The 19640-nt window shown below is 34.6% G+C and overlaps 1 protein-coding gene across 1 annotated transcript; it reads left to right on the top strand.

Moving 5' to 3' along the window:
- Positions 1-4026: 4026 nt before the first annotated feature.
- Positions 4027-6724, top strand: LOC107633686 (Tetratricopeptide repeat (TPR)-like superfamily protein). The gene has a single exon (XM_016337289.3). The coding sequence runs from the start codon at positions 4119-4121 to the stop codon at positions 6678-6680; it is 2562 nt and encodes an 853-aa protein (XP_016192775.1). The 5' UTR covers positions 4027-4118; the 3' UTR covers positions 6681-6724.
- The last annotated feature ends 12916 nt before the right edge of the window (positions 6725-19640 follow it).

Here is a 19640-nt window from a genome sequence, read left to right as displayed (position 1 = left end):
TGATCTACACCCGAACGTTTGATATAAAATGGACAAGATTATATTAATTCTAATCATAACTAGTACATTAGATTCAATTTAAACAAGGAATAATTAACAGCAAATTTCACAGGCAAGATTCACACACTGGTTCATTTGATAATCTGAAGTTGAATTATCCATTATCTTCAAAAACGATTTAAGAGCTTGATGTCAAAAAATAATGGAAATCGAGAATAACGAAGAAAGAGAACAGAGAGAGAAAAGCACGTAAATGAAGAAGGAGAAAGAGAAGGTAAGAAATTCGAAAAAGAAACGGAATCCATTCAAAAATTAAAAATCTGTTAGAAGCGCGCGAAACATATGTGCATAACAAGCACGTTTGAGCGTAATATCAATTAGAGGACTTGTAAGACTTGTATAGCAAAATCACTTGGATGTAGACATTAATCTTTTTATTTTAGCTCAAATAAAAATATATATAATTAAATTTTACAAACATCCTCTGCTTCTTCTTTTTTTTTTTTTCTCTTTTTTTTTCATTATTATTGTTTGTATCAGGAGTGAAAAATAGTTTCTCTCAATTTTTTTTAACAGTTGAGGGGGTAAAGTGTGATCTCTTATAATTAATTTTATGTGAGACCAAGAATAAATATAAAAAAGAGATTAATAAAAGGTTGGAGATCACACTTTACACTCTCAATTTTTTTTTTAACAATTGAGAGGATCCATTCTCTCTGAAGTGAAGATCACAAATTAGAGAGTTAAAAAATCGAAGATCTTAACTTCAGTAAATGTAAAACTAGGCCAAGAGACAACTTATAAAATATTCCGATATTTAAGTTAGTGATGTATTTTGATAGTAAGATATTATTTAAAATTTACCTGTTAAGTTCTCTTTTCTTTTATCACTATATTTTAAGATTGCCATTTTTTCAGTATTTATTGCCTTTATATTATATTCTTAATGTCATGATTTAGCGATTTCATGACTTGATGACGTAATCATTGTACCGTATTCGATGTTAACGTTGGATAACATCAGATTTTTATTTAATTGTTATATTATTACATCATTATTTTTTTAGCATAATCATTTTTTTATTCTATTTTTTATTTTTCTCTATCTAACAAAAAGCAAGAACAGAAAGAGAAAAAACAAAAAAAATACATAATAAAAAAATTAAGAACAATAAAATAAAAAAAGAAAAAAGAAGAATAAAAAGAAACAAAAAAAATGTTAAGAAACTGTTACATTAAGTTTAAAATTTTGAAAAATTTCAGTTAAAATTTTTTTATGTCAAAGCTAAAAAATTCTGATATCAAAATTAAAAAATTCATGTATTATGGTTAAAAAATTTTGATTCTATTTTATGTTCTACTCAAATAACTCTTTCTTCTCTTTTTTTTTTTTATTTTATAGTTCTTATTTATACTCTCTTAATTATTTTTTTTATTTTCTATGAAGAATAAAAAAATCAAACAAAAAAAAATAAACAAAGAAATCATGTAATTTTTTTTTTGTTTATTTTTTTATAATTAACACAAAAACATAAAAACCAAAAATATAATTTTATAAATAAAAATACAAAATATTTATGTGAATAATTTTTGTTAAATTTAGACTAATTTAATTAAATTTAGTGGAAAAAAATTCCACTATAACAAGACTGTATGTGTTATAATAAATTCAGAGAGAAGTCACCAAAAAAAATCTAGAGAGAAAAATACAAGAAATAAGAACCCAAAAACATTCACTGATGTAGTTATGGCAGATTTTGTTTTTGATATTAGAGTAGCAACGGTATTTTTTCAAAATGTAGGTTGATGGGGTGTTATTCTCAAACGTGGAACCGTTTAATTAGATAAACAAAAATCGGACTGTCCAATTTGTGAGAAGTACAGAAATCAGACCGTCCGATACAGAAATTGGACTGAGGAATTTGTGAAATCGGACCGAATGATTTGTGAGAGAACAGAAATCGGACCGAAGGATTTCTATTAAAAAAAATTAAAATATTTGAAGTATAGAAATCGGACCATCTAATTTGTGGATCTTCCACACTTCTAAAAAACACCAAAAATTACAATATTAAGGTATATCACCACTTTTACTTTTATATACAAAAAAAAAAAAGAGCCTAGTTGTGTGACTTCTAAAAGTAGAAATTGATTCATTAAAATTTCAGCAATCAAATTCTTTTAAAAAAATATATAAAAAATATTTAATTATTAATAAATTAAAATAATAAAATTAAAATATGATTAAATTTTTATTTTTTATTTTATTATTTTATCACTTTAAAAAATCAATTTTTAATGTAGATAACTCGTAGGTAATTGTAATTGATTTTATGAAGGATGAGTGGTAAATGTTTAAAATCATAAGAACTAATAGAAAGTTTAAAAATAAAATCAAATAAAATAGTTAATACTAATTAAATGTATTTTTTATTAATTATTTTATTTTTAAAAATTGATTAATTTAATTTTTCCTATTCAACAACTTATAATTTAACGGAAAAAATTTTGATAAACGATAAAACTGTATCACATACAATTTTTTATTATTTAATTAAAATACTTCGTCTAAAAAAAATTTTCTCGCTGCATTTGAGAATTCAGAATTCTGATGGAATGCAATGCAACGACTTATAAAAATAAATAAATAAATAAAGTAAATGGAACGCAGGGTAGGTTGGGGTCACATCATAAATTTGACACGAAACTTTTAAATAAGTCAATTATCTCTTCTTTTAACGGGACAAACGACTATTTATTAGAATTTAGAATTTAGAAGAAAGCCATTACCTACTACCGTTCGTGAAAATCGTGAGAGGAAACCTACCCATCTGCCTTTTTTTTCTTGAAAATACCCATCTGCCTTTTTGGTTATCCCATCATTGGTCTTTGTCACAGGTACAAGGATAAAAAAAAATCGAATATAATAAAAATATACGTAAAATTATTTATTTTTATATACAACTGATAATTAAAAATTAAATTTATTAAATTATTTAATATTTTTTAATTAACAATTTTATCTAAAAATAATTATATGTAAATTTTTATCATCAAATATATTGATTTAAGTTGTATTATACATTATACTTTTGTATATTTTGTTAAATGTAGTAAACAAAACAATATTTTGCAATATTTTATAGTTCAAAGCGAGTTTACCTAATTAAAAAAAAAAGTCAAATATGATACTATTAATAAAGAAAACAAAAAATCTAACATTACCATTTTATCAAATATTTATGTTTATAAGTTATATAGTTAGATACATGGTATATATATATGTGTACTTTTCTTTTACATATAAAAATAATATTTTATATATTTTCTAATAATATAAAAGATAATTTTTATTAATATTTTTAAAATTGAAAATAAAAGTATATTGAAAAAATACACAAAAGAGATAGATATATCCTACCAAGATTTTAGGCTAATTTTTTTTGTTATGGAAGTAGAAGTGGTGATATATCTTAACATTGTAATTTTTGGTGTTTTTTAAAATTGTGGAAGTATACAAATCGGAGGGTCCGATTTCTGTACCTTAAATTTTTTTTTTTTTTACCACAAATCGAACGGTCCGATTTGTGTACTTTTCACAAATCGGACGGTCTGATTTGTGTACCTCTAGAAATTGGACGGTCCGATTTTTGTACCTCTAATAAATCGGACGGTCCAATTTCTGCTTCTCTAATTAAACGATTCCACATTTGAGTATAACACTCCAACAATTCACATTTTAAAAAAATACCACTACCACTCCAATATTAAAAATAAAAAAATCAAGATTTTACACTAAGAATGGAAGAAAATAATGTATTACAAATTTAAAATAAGGAATAGGCATGAGTTATTGCTTTTTCGAATAAAAATATTGGAGAGGTAAAAGAAAATTATTTTAAAGTAATATAAAATTTTCTATTTATTAAAATAATTAAATACTTTTAAATATATTTTAAAAATTATAAAAAAATGAGAATGAAAAAAATTTTAAATTATCCTTTTAACCTATTTTAAATCAAGAAAAAAAAAAAATCTCAACTCTGGAAAAATTCTGATTGTTAGCGTTCCAAAGAAGCTCTGTTGAAAACAGAGTATGCATCCACCTTGTCCCATATATGATGCGAATCCAACATGGACAATTACTACTATCTAAGTTCAATTCCCTTCACAAAATCAATGCCAACCATGTTTTTAACTTTTCCACTTTGTCACCTCATAATTTTCTTCACTCACTTGATCCATTTATAACTCCTCCATTGCGTAAACAACGGGAAATTGGTCGTAAATTGGCCAGTTTGTTGCAGTTGTCATGCCCAAACAATCCCATTCCTTATTACTATAAGAAAATCCATGCTCATGTTGTGGTTTTGGGCTTTCAACATGATCTCTTCCTTGTTAACACTCTGCTTCGTGCATACTCAAAATTGAAATTTATAAATGATGCACAGAAGCTATTCGATATTATGCCTCAGAAAAACCTTGTTACTTGGTCTTCTATGATTTCCATGTACACTCAACATGGTTATAGTGTGGAAGCTCTGCTGTTGTTCTGCAGGTTCAGGAGAAGTTCTTGTGAGGAACCAAATGAGTACATTTTGGCCAGTGTTGTCAGAGCTTGTACGCATTTGGGTAGTCTCGGTCAAGCACTGCAGGTGCATGGGTTTGTTTTTAAGAGTGGATTTATTCAAGATGTTTATGTGGGCACCTCTTTGATTGATTTTTATGCAAAGCATTGTTACATTGAGGAAGCAAGGATTCTATTTGATTGTCTTGAAGTGAAAACTATGGTTACCTGGAACGCAATTATAGCAGGGTATTCAAAACTTGGAAGAAGTGAAGTGTCCTTAAAGTTATTCTACCAGATGAGAGAGTGTGATCTATGTCCAGACAGGTATGTGCTTTCTAGTGTGTTGGGTGCTTGTTCAATGCTCGAATTTCTCAAAGGTGGTAGGCAAATTCATGGATATGTATTAAGGAAGGGGATTGAGGTGGATGTTACAATGGTCAATGCACTTATAGATTTCTATTTGAAGTGTCACAAAGTGAAGACGGGTTGGAAGTTATTTGATCGTCTGATAGATAAAAATATTGTTTCGTGGACCACCATGATTGCTGGTTGCATGCAGGATTCATTTCATCAAGATGCCATGAACCTCTTTGCTGAGATGGCTAGAATGGATTATAAGCCCGATGCATTTGGTTGCACTAGCATTCTCACCTCATGTGGTTCAGTCCAGGCTCTAGAAAAGGGAACGCAAGTGCATGCTTATAGTATCAAGGTAAATATTGATAATGATGATTTTGTGAAAAATGGATTGATTGATATGTATGCAAAATGTGATTCCTTAACTGATGCAAGAAAAGTCTTCAACCTTTTGGCTGTTGTTAATGTAGTATCCTACAATGCGATGATAAATGGATACTCAAGACAAGACAAGCTAAATGAAGCATTGGATCTTTTCCAAGAAATGAGGCTGAGTTTATTGCCACCAAATCTGTTAACATTTGTAAGCCTGCTTGGGCTGTCAGCATCCTTGTTTCAGCTTAAATTAAGCTACCAAATACATGTTTTGATTATTAAACATGGAATTTCTTTAGACAATTTCGCTGGAAGTTCTCTAATAGATGTTTATTCAAAATGTTCATGTATTGGGGATGCAAGATTAGTTTTTGAGGAAATATATGACAAAGACATTGTAGTATGGAATGCGATGTTTTCTGGGTATACACAACAGTCAGAAAATGAGGAAGCACTAAAACTTTACAAAGATTTACAAATGTCAAGACTAACACCCAATGAGTTCAGTTTTGTTTCTGTGATCACAGCAGCAAGTAATATAGCAAGTCTGCAGCATGGTCGGCAGTTTCACAACCAGGTCATAAAAATGGGCCTTGATGATGATCCGTTCATCATAAATGCTCTGGTGGATATGTATGCCAAGTGTGGAGGCATTGAAGAAGCTCACAAGGCATTTAGTTCTACAAATCAGAGAGACATTACTTGTTGGAATTCCATGATTTCAACATATGCACAGCATGGAGAAGCAGCAAAAGCTCTAGAGGTGTTTGAAAACATGATTAGGGATGGAGTAAGGCCAAATTATGTCACCTTTGTAGGTGTGCTATCAGCATGTAGCCATGCTGGACTTAATGACCTTGGATTTCATCACTTTGAATCAATTCCCCAGTTTGGTATCGAACCGGGAATGGATCATTATGCTTGCATGGTTTCTCTCCTGGGCCGCGCTGGTAAAATATACGAAGCAAAGGACTTTATTGATAAGATGCCAATAAAACCATCAGCAGTAGTGTGGAGGAGCTTGCTCAGTGCATGTAGAGTTTCATGTAATATTGAACTGGGAACATATGCTGCTGAGATGGCAATTTCATGTGACCGAGCAGATAGTGGATCATATACTCTACTTTCAAATATTTTTGCATCCAAAGGAATGTGGGTACATGCCAGGAGGGTGAGAGAAAAAATGGACAAAAGTGGGGTAGTGAAAGAACCAGGTTGTAGTTGGATTGAAGTGAATAATGAAGTTCACACGTTTATAGCGAGGGACAAATCCCATCGTGACACCACCCTTATATCTTCAATGTTAGACAATTTGATTCTTCAGATAAAAGAGTTTGGTTATGTGGGTAATACAGCCGCATTCTTAATTGATGATTGAGATCAATTCTATTGTGCTAATATTACAGTTACGAGTTCCCCAAACTTACCTTGTAAGTTATCACATCAAAACTCGAGCTTATTCGTGAACCATTAACTTGTTAGAAAAAATTAATAAGAAAAATATTATATTTTTTAGTGTGTTTGACAAAATTTTAATAAAAAAAAGAAAATATTAAAAAAATAAAAAATATTTTTAATATAATAAATAAACAAAAAAAATTTTATATTATTATCCCTAAATATAATTATTAAATAAAAAATATTTTTACTGTGAGATATTTAAACACAAAATTATTTTTGTTTTTTTAAAAAAAATTTTTTAAAAAATTGTTTGAAAAAATATATTTTTCTGAAAGACCCATACAAGCTTGAAGCAACATTGGGTTCAAGGTTCAAGGGGTTTTTCTCTCAAGATATTTGTATTCACAAGGAAAGAAGATTAATTTTGTGGTTCTTGTAAACTTGAGCTCATTTTCTGTCGGCAAAGCATTTGGTTGTATAGCAGTTTTTCCGCATGATTAAACCATCGCAACTACCTGACGAGTTTGCACTTTGCAATTACGACAACTCAAGCAAGGAAAGGTAAATTCTAAGGTGGCAAGCTGTTTAGGTGCACAAAAACGCACACACACATAACTGATAATCTAATATGCGTAGTTCTTGTATCAAATGTTAATTTATTAAGCAAAAACAATGTTACTATTCTAGACAAATAATGACAAAACGGAATGCCAATTAAACAAGAATTCGACGTTACAAGATAACATCGGATATGACGTAACAATCACGCCATTAAATTATGAAACCGTCAAATCATGGTATTAAAAGCACACTACAAGGGCAGTAAATGTCCGAAAAAATGGTAATTTCGGAATAGATGGATAAAAGAAGAAGGAACACGGCAGGTAAATTCTGAAACATAACACACTATCATGATACATTGCTAACTTAAGCATTAGAGTGTCTTGCAGGTTGTCTTTCCAGCCTGATTCTGCTTTCGCCGAAGTTAGGATCTTCGATCTCTTCAACTATCCAACTTGTGTTCTCCATTCCTGGTACGAACATTTGGCGCCGTGTGGGGAGCCCTACTTCGTTAAGGATCATGGCTGAGTACAAAATCCACTCAACAAACAACAGTCAACCTGAATATTCTGTTAAAGGAGTAGCATGAAGAAGACGGGCACGAGACAGATGTCACTCCTACCTCCGAGGAACATCAAGTGCCTTCTGGATATGAACATCGGGAAGTACCCAACCCAGAAGCTCATAATGTAGGAACCCGACACTTCCCTGGATTAGGAGATGATTATCATCATGCATGCAAGAAATGCGACACCGAGTGCAAGACTTAGAGCGTCATTGCCTAGAACTGGAACGGCGGCTGGCTGAGCGTTCACAATCTAGACAATCTCGTTCCCGAGGTCGATCACTCAAGGGACCTAATGATCATCATCATGAAATTCTAGAGCGACAAAAGATCATAATTGGCGGGATCACGCTCGCCACAACACCAAAGGAGGTCACCTCGACGTAATGCCGAACCTCGTGAACATGAGAGGTAGGCAAGGGATGTGTCTCGATCTACCCAGTCTAAAAGGCAAAGCACTCCGCAAAGGAGTCCAAGTCCTAAAAGGCACAAGGAATCCCAGGAACATGTCATAATGGGTCAAATCCCATTTGCATCCCACGTCCTTCAAGTTCGCTTGCCAAAACACTTCGACAAGCCAACTGATTTGAAGTATGATGGGAAGTCGGATCCTCAAGGGCACACAGATGCGTTTAAAGCTTGGATGAATTTAGAGGGCGTATAGGATGCTATCCGATGTAAAACTTTTTTGGTGACCTTGTCAGGCCCGGCTATGGCATGGTTTAATACACTCCTTTCCGAGTCTATTTCTTCATTTTTTAACATCAAAATAAGTTTTTGGCACATTTCACCACAAGAAGAACCCAAGCTAGGCATCCAATCTTGTTGCTTGGTATTGAGCAACGATCCAGGGAAAGCATTCGTGATTATTTGGATCGCTTTAATAAAGCCTTGCTGAAAGTAAACACACGAACTCCCAAAGTTGTGTGTCTTTGTTTGATTGCAGGATTATTAGAAGGAGATTTCAGGGGGCACCTAACTTCCAAATATGTGAAATCCATGGAAGGGATTTACCAGATAGCTTTGGAACACATGTGTGATGAAGATGTCTCAAAAGTAGTTTCAACAAAGAGGAAGAATCCAGCCCATCACCAAGCAAGGTCGGAAGGTTGGGACAGTCCTTATTTTCAAAACCCTCAGTTCCTTGAGTTGGGAAGTTCCCTACTTATACACCGTTGATGGCATCCATATCCGAAATATAGTAGCAAGTGTCTCATAGCAGCATTCTTCATTAAATAGGTCATAATATTATCACTATCATAAGTCTTATGGGCACAGAATTGAATATTGTATTAATTTGAAGGATGCTTTTAGAACAGGCGATTCAGGATGGAAAACTTCCCAAGTTCGTTCACCACATCAGGCCACCTAGACGGCAGACTGAGGATAAAGATCGGGAAGTAAGAAACTCAAGGAACAGAGGACTATAGAAGTCCCGGAGGAAATCGCCCAAGTCGTGGTGAATGTGGTCATCAGCAAGAATGGATCATCGAAATTCAAATCCAAGAGTATAATAAAAAAGATATTAAAGTCGCAAACTCGGAAGTTTTGAAGATCACTAGCATCCTAACTGTGTAATTCATAGCGAAAGATTTTCAGTATGCCACATCTGATGATGACAAGCCCTTGGTTATCACAGCTAAGTTGGAAAATGGTATTGTAAAAAGAATTTTGGTTGATACAGGAGCAGATTCGGACTTACTTTTTAGAACACTTTTGATGCCTTGGGTTTAAAGGATCAACACCTGAAGCCGTATCTTCCCAGAATAGTGAGATTAGGAGATCACTACATCAAATCCGATGGCACAATCGACCTATTGTTTACTTGAGGAGAATGTGCTAATGTCCGAGTTGTACAAGATGAATTCGTTATTTTGAAAGATTCAACGACATACAATGTTATCCTAGAAAGGAAGACTTTGAACAAACTTTGCTCCTTCATATCAACAAAGTGCTCTGTCATCAAGTTTTTAACCTCTGAGTCTCGGATAACAACTATTCGAGGAGATCGAGCGTCAACTCTGAAATGCAACATGGCAAGTTTGACTTTGCAACAAGAATTCTACTGGAATATTTTTAGTTGACCTAAATTCCCGAATTCAGGAGAAGCCGAGACCAGAACCAAACGGGAATCTAGAAAAATTTCAGATTGGTGAGGTACCAGACAAATACATCATGATCAATAAGGATTTGTCCTATCCCTTAAAGATGGAACTTCAGGATCTCCTAAAATGTAATATTGATTTATTTTCTTGGGAACTTTCTGATACGCCAGAAATTAATCCATGTTTATGTCCCATCAACTTGCCATTGACCCTACCTTTATGCCGGTTGCACAACGACGTCAAAAGATGACATCCGATTGAGCTACCGAGGTGAAAAGGCAAGTTCAAGGGTTGCTAGATGCTGGTTGCATCCGAAAATTCACATATTCGATATGGTTATCTAATGTCGTGATGGTAAAAATCTAATGGGAAATGGCATATGTGTGTAGATTATACAGATTTAAATAAAGCTTATCCAAAGGATTGTTTTCCGTTACCTAACATAGATAACATGATCGACTCAGCCTCGGGTTATTGCATTCTTAGCTTTCTAGATGCCTATAGTAGGTATAATCAAATACCCATGCACAAGCCTGATGAGGAGAAAACAGCTTCTGTCACCCCTAAAGGGATCTATTGTTATACTGTAATGCCCTTTGGTTTGAAAAATGCAGGGGCTACATACCAAAGGCTGATGGCTAAGGTCTTCAAGCAACAAATTAAAAGGAACATGAAAGTTTACATCGATGACATGTTGATAAAGAGCAAACAAGATTCCGACTTGATTGCTAATCTACAAGGAATTTTCATATGCCTCTGACTTCAACAGATGCAGTTGAACCCAATGAAATGTGTGTTTGGGGTTTGGGGAGGTAAGTTCTTAAGCTTTATAGTCACTGAAAGGGGAATAAAGGCTAATCCTGAGAAATGTCAAGCTATCTTAGACATGTCAAGTCCTCAGAACCTCAAGGAGGTACAAAGGCTTACAGGTAGGCTAGCTGCTTTATCTAGGTTCTTAGGAGCTTCAGCTGAAAAAAGGCAAAACCATTTTTTAACTTAATGAGAAAGGGTATTGATTTTGCATGGATAGAAGAGTGTGAAAAAGCTTTTCAACATTTCAAAACTTTGCTATCATCCCCTCCTATCTTAGCAAAACCTAAACTCGGAAGGCCTTTATATTGTTATTTGTCTGTCAGTAACGAAACGATGGCCTTAGTTCTAGTTTTGGAAAATAAAAATAAGCACCAATGACCTGTATATTTTATCAGTAAGGTGCTCCAAGGCCCTGAATTAAGATTTTGAAATTAGAAAAGTTGGCTTTTGCTTTACTTACTTTGGCACATCGGTTGCGTCAATATTTCCAAAGTCATACAATTATAGTGCGAACCGATCAGTCGATTAAAAAGATACTACAAAAGCCCAATTTAGCAGGTCGGATGGTAAGTTGGTCTATATAATTGTCTCAATTTGATATACAATATGAGCCACGTTCGGTCATTAAATCCCATACAATGGTTGATTTTTTGACCGAAATGACCTACCCAATACCCGATGTACAAGAATGGGCACTCTAAGTTAATGGGGATTTTAATATGAAAAACGGGGGTGCCAGTCTTATCTTAACTAAGGATGATGATATGGTGATCGAAGCATCAATCAAATTTGATTTTTTTATTTTTAATAATCAAGCTGAATATGAAGCTTTAATTGTAGGTATGGTGTTAGCTCGAGATGTCGGAGTAACATTGGTCATTGTGTTCAGTGATTCACAACTCATAACATCCCAAGTTAACGGAGAATATTAGGCAAGAGATCCATTGTTACAACAGTAATTGAAAAAAGTACAACAAGAGGTATAATCCTTTGACCTTCTTTCTTATCAAACATGTGCTAAGGGAACAAAACACACGAGCTGATGTGTTATCTAAACTGGCAAGTACTAAGTTCGGAAGTGAAAATCGTAGTTTGATACAAAAGGTTCTTACAGAGCCTTCTGTAACAAAACCCGATATCATGATTTCACACTCTTCCGGTGTTAGTACCTGAATGGACCCTATATGCACATACTTAGAACATGGAATTTTAGCTGGTAACGTTAAGGAAGCTAAGAAATTGCAATTTAAAGCAGCTAAGTATACTATGATAAATGGACAGTTATACAAAAGGAGGTGTCCCAGCCAATGTTAAAGTGTTTAAATCCTCAACAAGCAATATATATGTTATAGGAAGTTCATGAAGACTGTTGTGGACATCATTTGGGGGGTAAATCGTTAGCTCAGAAGATAATTTGAGTGGGATATTATTGGCCTACCCTTATCAAGGATGCTATGGAATATGTGAAGAGGTGTGGAAAATTCTAGCTACACGAAAACTTTCATCAAGCACCCCCTCACAAACTTGTACCCATTATTCCGACAAGGCCATTCACCAAGTGGGGCATGGATTTGTTAGGATCCTTCCCGCAAGGGCCTGACCAAGTGAAATATCTCATAGTGGCTATAGATTATTTTATAAAATGGATTGAAACTATGCCACTATCAAGTATCACCTTGGCTCAACGTCATAAGTTTATTTGGAGAGAGGTTATTATGAGGTTTGGAATTCCAAAGGCCATGGTTACGGATAATGGAACTCAGTTCTCAGATTCCAAGTTTCGAGTACTATTAACCAGGTTAGGAATTTGGAAAATATTCTCCTCGATTGAGCACCCACAAGCGAATGGGCAAGCTGAAACTGCAAATAAAGTAATCCTAAAAGAGTTGAAAAATAATTAAACGAGTCTTCGAGTTCATGGGCTGATGAGTTATGGTCAGTGCTATGGTTATATCAAACCACAGTTCAATCTTCTACCAAGGAGGCACCCTTTAGACTCACCTATGATGAGGAAGTAGTCATCCCACTAGAAGTTGGTAAACCTAGTTTGAGAATGCTCTCAGGGAGTTTGGAAACTCATGAAAGCATGGATTTGATTGTTGAGATAAGAGCTACAACTAACTTAGCTGAACAAGCCCTTAAGAAAAGGGTAGCCAAGAGATATAATACGAAAGTCTGACCTAAAAATTTTCAGGTTAGAGACTTAGTACTGAAACAGGCTGTTGCCGGAATCTCAGAAACTCAGGGAAAGATAGCTACGACTTGGAAGGGGCCTTTCAGGGTGAAGGATATTCTAGGGAAAAGGGTATACATGTTAGAAACCTTGGATGATACCGAGATTATGAGAAGTTTGGAATGCAGTTCATTTGAAAAGGTACTATTCTTAGGATCATCCCATAGTAAAAATAAAGACACTCTTATATCTAGGTTTTTGACGAGTCCTTAATATTTTAAGATTTTAAATTCTGTATTTTTTTAATCAATAAATTTCTTTGTCTCCTTTTCTTGTCAAAATTTCTATTATTTTCTTCATACGTGCAAAGTGTCTTAGACAATATAGCACATTTTTAAAATAAAAGTGGAAGCATGTACAATAACGTGCAAACAAAATTAAAATGCACCAATTGCATGAAAAGACAATATCAGAAAATGACAATAGAGTTAAAGTGAAGCTATCAAGTTCAAAAAAAAAAAAAAACAATAAAGGTTGCATAGGATTAGCCTAAATAGACTAAAAAAGTTATGTCCTGATCACACGGGAAAAACACTTGTCTAAAAACTATTACAAATAAACAGTCAAAGGCCAAGGCCAAAGGCAAAACTAGAAAATGTCTTAAACATACTACTTGGTAAGAAAGTAATGTAAAAATATTACAAGATAAAAACGGCTTTTCCATCCACCACTTTTTTGAAAGCATCGACTTCGAAGACGTCCAAGTTGGGAGCAATTAGTTTGATCTGGTCAAGGATGTTTCTAGGGATGTACATGGCCAGGCCCGACCTGAAGATCCGGCCTAACTTCGAACACTTTAGGGGTTAATTTAGTGTGATTTCATGGGGTCTAGGGCCGGGTAAGGGTCTCAAAAATAGATCCGGTCATTATTTCGGGTTGGGTCGGGCCATAGCACGGGTCACCCGAACTCGGCCCGGTGGCCCGATCATCATACACAATTAATATTTTGTGTTATTAATGATGCATGATAACTATTCTTATGTGGAATTTAAATATTGTAAACCTTAATATTTTATGTTATTAGTCATTATAAGATTATAAGTTAATGTTTTATGTTTAAAATGCATAAGACTTTAGACTAATGCATAATATTATGTTATTTGTATTGATTTAAATATTTGGTGTTATTAGACAATATTAGTATTAATTATAGTTATGCTTTAATTTTAGAGAAGGATTGGTTCTTGTTATATTTTTTTAAATGAATTTTACTATGTGAATTGTGAAATAATGGTTGGAGATTAGGTGATTTTTACATGTTAAAGACCCAGTTTTCACCCGGCCCGAATGTGCGTAGGTTTCATCGGGTCTAGGATCGGGTTAGGGTCTAAAAATTAGGCCTGGTCTATATTTTGGGTCGGGTCTGGGTTAAGCCAAACCCGGTGTGACCCGGCCCATGTACACCCCTAGATGTTTCGTTCAGCATCGAAGACTTCGTCCACGACAGCACGTTTAGCTTTTTAAACCGAAAGCTTAAGGTTCTCAATCTTCATAACAAGTTCGGAAACTTGCTTCTTCAGATTCTTAGCTTTTAAGTCGGAGGAAGCCTTCACTTCCTTCAAACCCTTTACCTCATTTTCAAGAGCAATTTATTTCTCTTGAAAGGAAGTAACAGAGTTGTTTAAGTTCTGAATCTAAGCATCAGCACCAGCAATCTCTTTGTCCTTTGACAAAAAATCTGAGTGAAAATTGGAGATCTCGAGCTCGGCATCTCGGATGTACGTGGATGAACAGAGAAGCAATATTTTAACTCAGGGCAGGATGTCCTCCAAGGGAATTTTAGCAAGTCCCAGTTTTATTTCCTCATTCATAAGGTGACGGTCCATGAAGTCAGGAGCCCGGAATCCCTTATCTAATACATGACCGAATGGGGGCGGAGCCAAAATATCAGCATCCCCTTTTCTCGTACTGATGCGGTATTTATAACCCACAAACTAACCGGCAAGTGTACCGGGTCGTACCAAGTAATACCTTACGTGAGTAAGGGTCGATCCCATGAGGATTGATGGATTAAGCAACAATAGTGTTTGATAGGCTTAGTTAGACAAAAAGAAAATAGTGTTTGGAAGTTTAAAAGCATTAACAGTAAATTTAGAATATTAAAGATAGGCAGATAAATAAGTTGGGAATAAAAAATTGAGAACGCAGTTAAGGCTTCAGAGTTATCTATTTTTCCGGATTTACTTTTCTTACTAACTATTTTAATTATGTAGGATTTAATTTATGGCAAACTATATGTGACTAGACCCTAATTCCTTAGACCTTTCTAGTCTCCTCTAAAATTCATTAACTGTCAATTCCTTGGTCAATTAATTCCAATTAGAAGCTACATGATCAAATTCTAGTTTATATGCCACAAAAACTCTAATTACCCAAAAATAAAAGGATTATATGTCACATATCCCGTTAAATCCAAATAATTAAAATTTAGGAGAATATGTTTTCAAGCTGTTGTTCAAGTAAAGAGCTTTTCCAAGTTATACAAGAACTCAAATAGAAAGAGGGCCATACTTCCGTTCCACCCAAATTCATAAGATAAAGAGCGAAAACAATTATTAAATTATAAATCCATACATGAATTAAAATAGAAAAAGTAATAAAATCAATCCATACAAATAGACAGAGCTCCTAACCTTAACAATGGAGGATTAGTTGCTCATGGTTCAGAGTAGAAAACTAGGATTACGGAATGTAAATTTGTATAGAATTGGAAGTCTGGAATGAAATAATGTTGAGGTGGTATACCCCTATTTATATCTAATCCTAATTAATTTAAAATATATCTTTAAAACTAAAATAATATCTTTTCCTATTTTTAAAATTTGAATTTAAATTAGAATTAATTATAGCAATCAGCAAATCTTCAATTGATGGATGGGGACCACTTGGCTTCACTAGGATCCATGCCTAACTTGGGCTTGGCAGCATGAATTGGAGTTTAGTTGAGTGAAGCTGCGCCTAACTTTTAGTGCGCCTAACTTGGGCTTTAGTGCGCCCAACTTGAAGTGGGCAGGACCAATCTCGCGTATTGTTGTTGTGTCTTGCGCCTAACTTGAGAAATCTCAAGTTAGGCGCAGCCTTGGCAGCGAGTTCGGAGAAGAAGTATAGACTATTATATATCGTTGGAAAGCTCTCGAAGTTAGCTTTTCAATGCCACTAGAATCACGTTCATTGGATCTCTGTAGCTCGAGTTATTCAGGTTTGAGTGCAGAGAAGTGAGGGTTGACAGCATCATTCGCCTTCATCTCTTCTTCTGCAGAAACTCCATCAAATCCAGCTGAATGCTACCTAAAATAAACAGAATTGCACAATACTCAAAGTAGCATCCATAGTGGCTAAAATATAATTAATTCTTGATTAAACTCAACAATTTAAATACAAATTCACTAGGAAAAGATAGGAAAGATGCTCACGCATCACAACACCAAACTTGAATTGTTGCTTGTCCTCAAGAAACCAAAACTAATATAAGCTTAGGATGTGAATTTGCATGAGAATGAGAGTTCGATTAAGCTCATGTCTCTTCTTATAGTGGGGTTTACAACTGCAATCCTGAATAGTTTTGGCATCTCACTTTATCCTTTGAAGTTCAGAATGATTGGCATCCATAGGAACTCAGAATTCAGATAGTGTTATTGATTCTCCTAGTTCAGTATGTTGATTCTTGAACACAGCTACTTTATGAGTCCTGGTCGTGACCCTAAGCATTTTATTTTCCAGTATTACCACCGGATACATAAATGCCACAGACACATAACTGGGTGAATGATGAGCGGATAATTTATACGCTTTTTGGTATTGTTTTTAGTATGTTTTTAGTAAGATCTAGTTACTTTTAGGGATGTTTTCATTAGTTTTTTTGTTAAATTCACATTTCTGGACTTTACTATGAGTTTGTGTGTTTTTCTGTGATTTCAGGTATTTTCTGGCTGAAATTGAGGGACCTGAGCAAAAATCAGATTCAGAGATTGAAGAAGGACTGCTGATGCTGTTGGATTCTGACCTCCCTGCACTCAAAGTAGATTTTCTGGAGCTACAGAATTCGAAATGGCACGCTTCTAATTGCGTTGGAAAGTAGACATCCAGGGCTTTCCAGAAATGTATAATAGTCCATACTTTGGCCAAGTTTAGACGACGCAAACTGGCGTTCAACGCCAGCTTTCTGCCCAAATCTGGCGTCCAGCGCCAGAAAAGGATTCAAAACCAGAGTTGAACGCCCAAACTGGCACAAAAACTGGCGTTCAACTCCAAGAAGGACCTCTACACGTGAAACACTCAAGCTCAGCCCAAGCACACACCAAGTGGGCCCCGGAAGTGGATTTATGCATCAATTACTTACTCATGTAAACCCTAGTAGCTAGTTTATTATAAATAGGACCTTTTACTATTGTATTAGACGTCTTTTTGACCATCTTTGGATTACCTTATGATCCTTTGATCACGTTTTGGGGGCTGGACATCTCGGCCATGCCTGAACCTTTCACTTATGTATTTTCACGGTAGAGTTTCTACACTCTATAGATTAAGGTGTGGAGCTCTGCTGTTCCTCAAAGATTAATGCAAAGTACTACTGTTTTCTATTCAATTCATCTTATTTCGCTTCTAAGATATTCATTCGTACTTCAATCTGAATGTGATGAACGTGACAATCATCATCATTCCCTATGAACGCGTGCTTGACAACCACTTCCGTTCTACCTTCGACTGAATGAGTATCTCTTAGATCTCTTAATCAAAATCTTTGTGGCTTAAGCTAGAATGATGGCGGCATTCAAGAGAATCCGGAAAGTCTAAACCTTGTCTGTGGTATTCCGAGTAGGATTCAATGAATGAATGACTGTGACGAGCTCCAAACTCGCGATTGCAGGGCGTTAGTGACAAACGCAAAAGGATAGTAAATCCTATTCCAGCATGATCGAGAACCGACAGATGAATAGCCGTGCCGTGACAGGGTGCGTTGACCATTTTCACTGAGAGGATAAGATGAAGCCATTGACAAGGGTGATGCCTCCAGACGATTAGCCGTGCCGTGACAGGGCATTGGATCATTTTCCCGAGAGATGACCGAAAGTAGCCATTGACAGTGGTGATGTATCACATAAAGCCAGCCATGGAAAGGAGTAAGACTGATTGGATGAAGATAGCAGGAAAGCAGAGGTTCAGAGGAATGAAAGCATCTCCATTCGCTTATCTGAAATTCCTACCAATGAATTACATAAGTATTTCTATCCCTATTTTATTATATTAAATTCGAAAACACCATTATCAATTTATATCTGCCTAACTGAGATTTGCAAGGTGACCATAGCTTGCTTCATACCAACAATCTCTGTGGGATTCGACCCTTACTCACGTAAGGTATTACTTGGACGACCCAGTGCACTTGCTGGTCAGTTACACGAAGTTGTGAACCGTGGTTTTGGCATCATGTTTTTGGCGCCATTTCCAGGGAAAGAAAGAGCAATGAACTTTACATAATTAAAGTGTAATCACGATTCCGCGTACCAAGTTTTTGGCGCCGTTGCCGGGGATTGTTCGAGTATGGACAACTGACGGTTCATCTTGTTGCTCAGATTAGGTAATTTTCTTTTTATTTTGTTTTCAAAAATTTTTCAAAAAATCTTTCAAAATTTTCTCCTTTGTTTTCGAAAAAAAGTAATATAAAAATGTTTTCAAAAATTCTATTCAAAATTTTTAAGAATGAATTCTAGTGTTTCATGAAGCATGTGAAGCCTGGCTGGCTGTAAAGCTATGTCTAAATTTATTTGGACTGAGGCAGCAATTTGTTATCAAGAGCAAGCTAGTTGTTGCTAATCCACCTGTTGCTGTTCCTGATTCACCTGCTGAAGCTTGGCTGGCCATTGGCCATGTCTTGTGTTTTGGACCGGAGCTTTCATTGAAAGCTTGGCTGGCTAGTGAGCCATGTCTAATTCCTGGACTGAAGCTTTAGACTAAGAATGCAAGATTCCTGGAATTCATGTTAAAAATTTTGGAATCCTTATTTTTTCTTTTTCATATAATTTTCGAAAAAATCCAAAAAAAAAATTAGAAAATCATAAAAATCAAAAACATTTTTTGTGTTTCTTGTTTGAGTCATGAGTCATGTCATAAGTTTGGTGTCATTTGCATGTGCATCTTGCATTTTTCGAAAATTTCATGCATTCATAGTGTTCTTCATGATCTTCAAGTTGTTCTTGGTAAGTCTTCTTGTTTGATCTTGATGATTTTTTGTTTTGTGTTGTATGGTGTTTTTCATATGCATTCTTGAATTCTTAGTGCGTAAGCATTAAAGAATTCTAAGTTTGGTGTCTTGCATGTTTTCTTTGCATTAAAAATTTTTCAAAATTGTGTCTATGATGTTCATCTTGACATTCAAAGTGTTCTTGGTGTTCATCTTGACATTCATAGCATTCTTGCATGCATTCATTGTTTTGATCTAAAAATTTTATGCATTGCATCATTTTCATGTTCTTCTCTCTCCTCATTAAAAATTCAAAAATAAAAAAATATATCTTTCCCTTTTTCTCTCTCATAAATTCGAAAATTTGAGTTGACTTTTTCAAAAATTTTTTTAAAAAAAAATCTAGTTGTTTTCATGAGTCAAATCAAATTTTCAATTTGAAAATCCTATCTTTTCAAAAATCTTTTTCCAAAAATCAA

This window comes from Arachis ipaensis, chromosome B3 (assembly GCF_059453495.1).
Source record: "Arachis ipaensis isolate K30076 ecotype BB chromosome B3, ASM5945349v1, whole genome shotgun sequence".
In the NCBI taxonomy this organism is placed as follows: Eukaryota; Viridiplantae; Streptophyta; class Magnoliopsida; order Fabales; family Fabaceae; genus Arachis; species Arachis ipaensis.
Note: the sequence above shows the minus strand (reverse complement) of the source record. Positions and strands in the feature narration are given on the sequence as shown.

Excerpts from the sequence above, each read along its gene's own strand:
- LOC107633686 (XM_016337289.3), top strand. The coding sequence starts at position 4,119 with ATGATGCGAATCCAACATGGACAATTACTACTATCTAAGTTCAATTCC.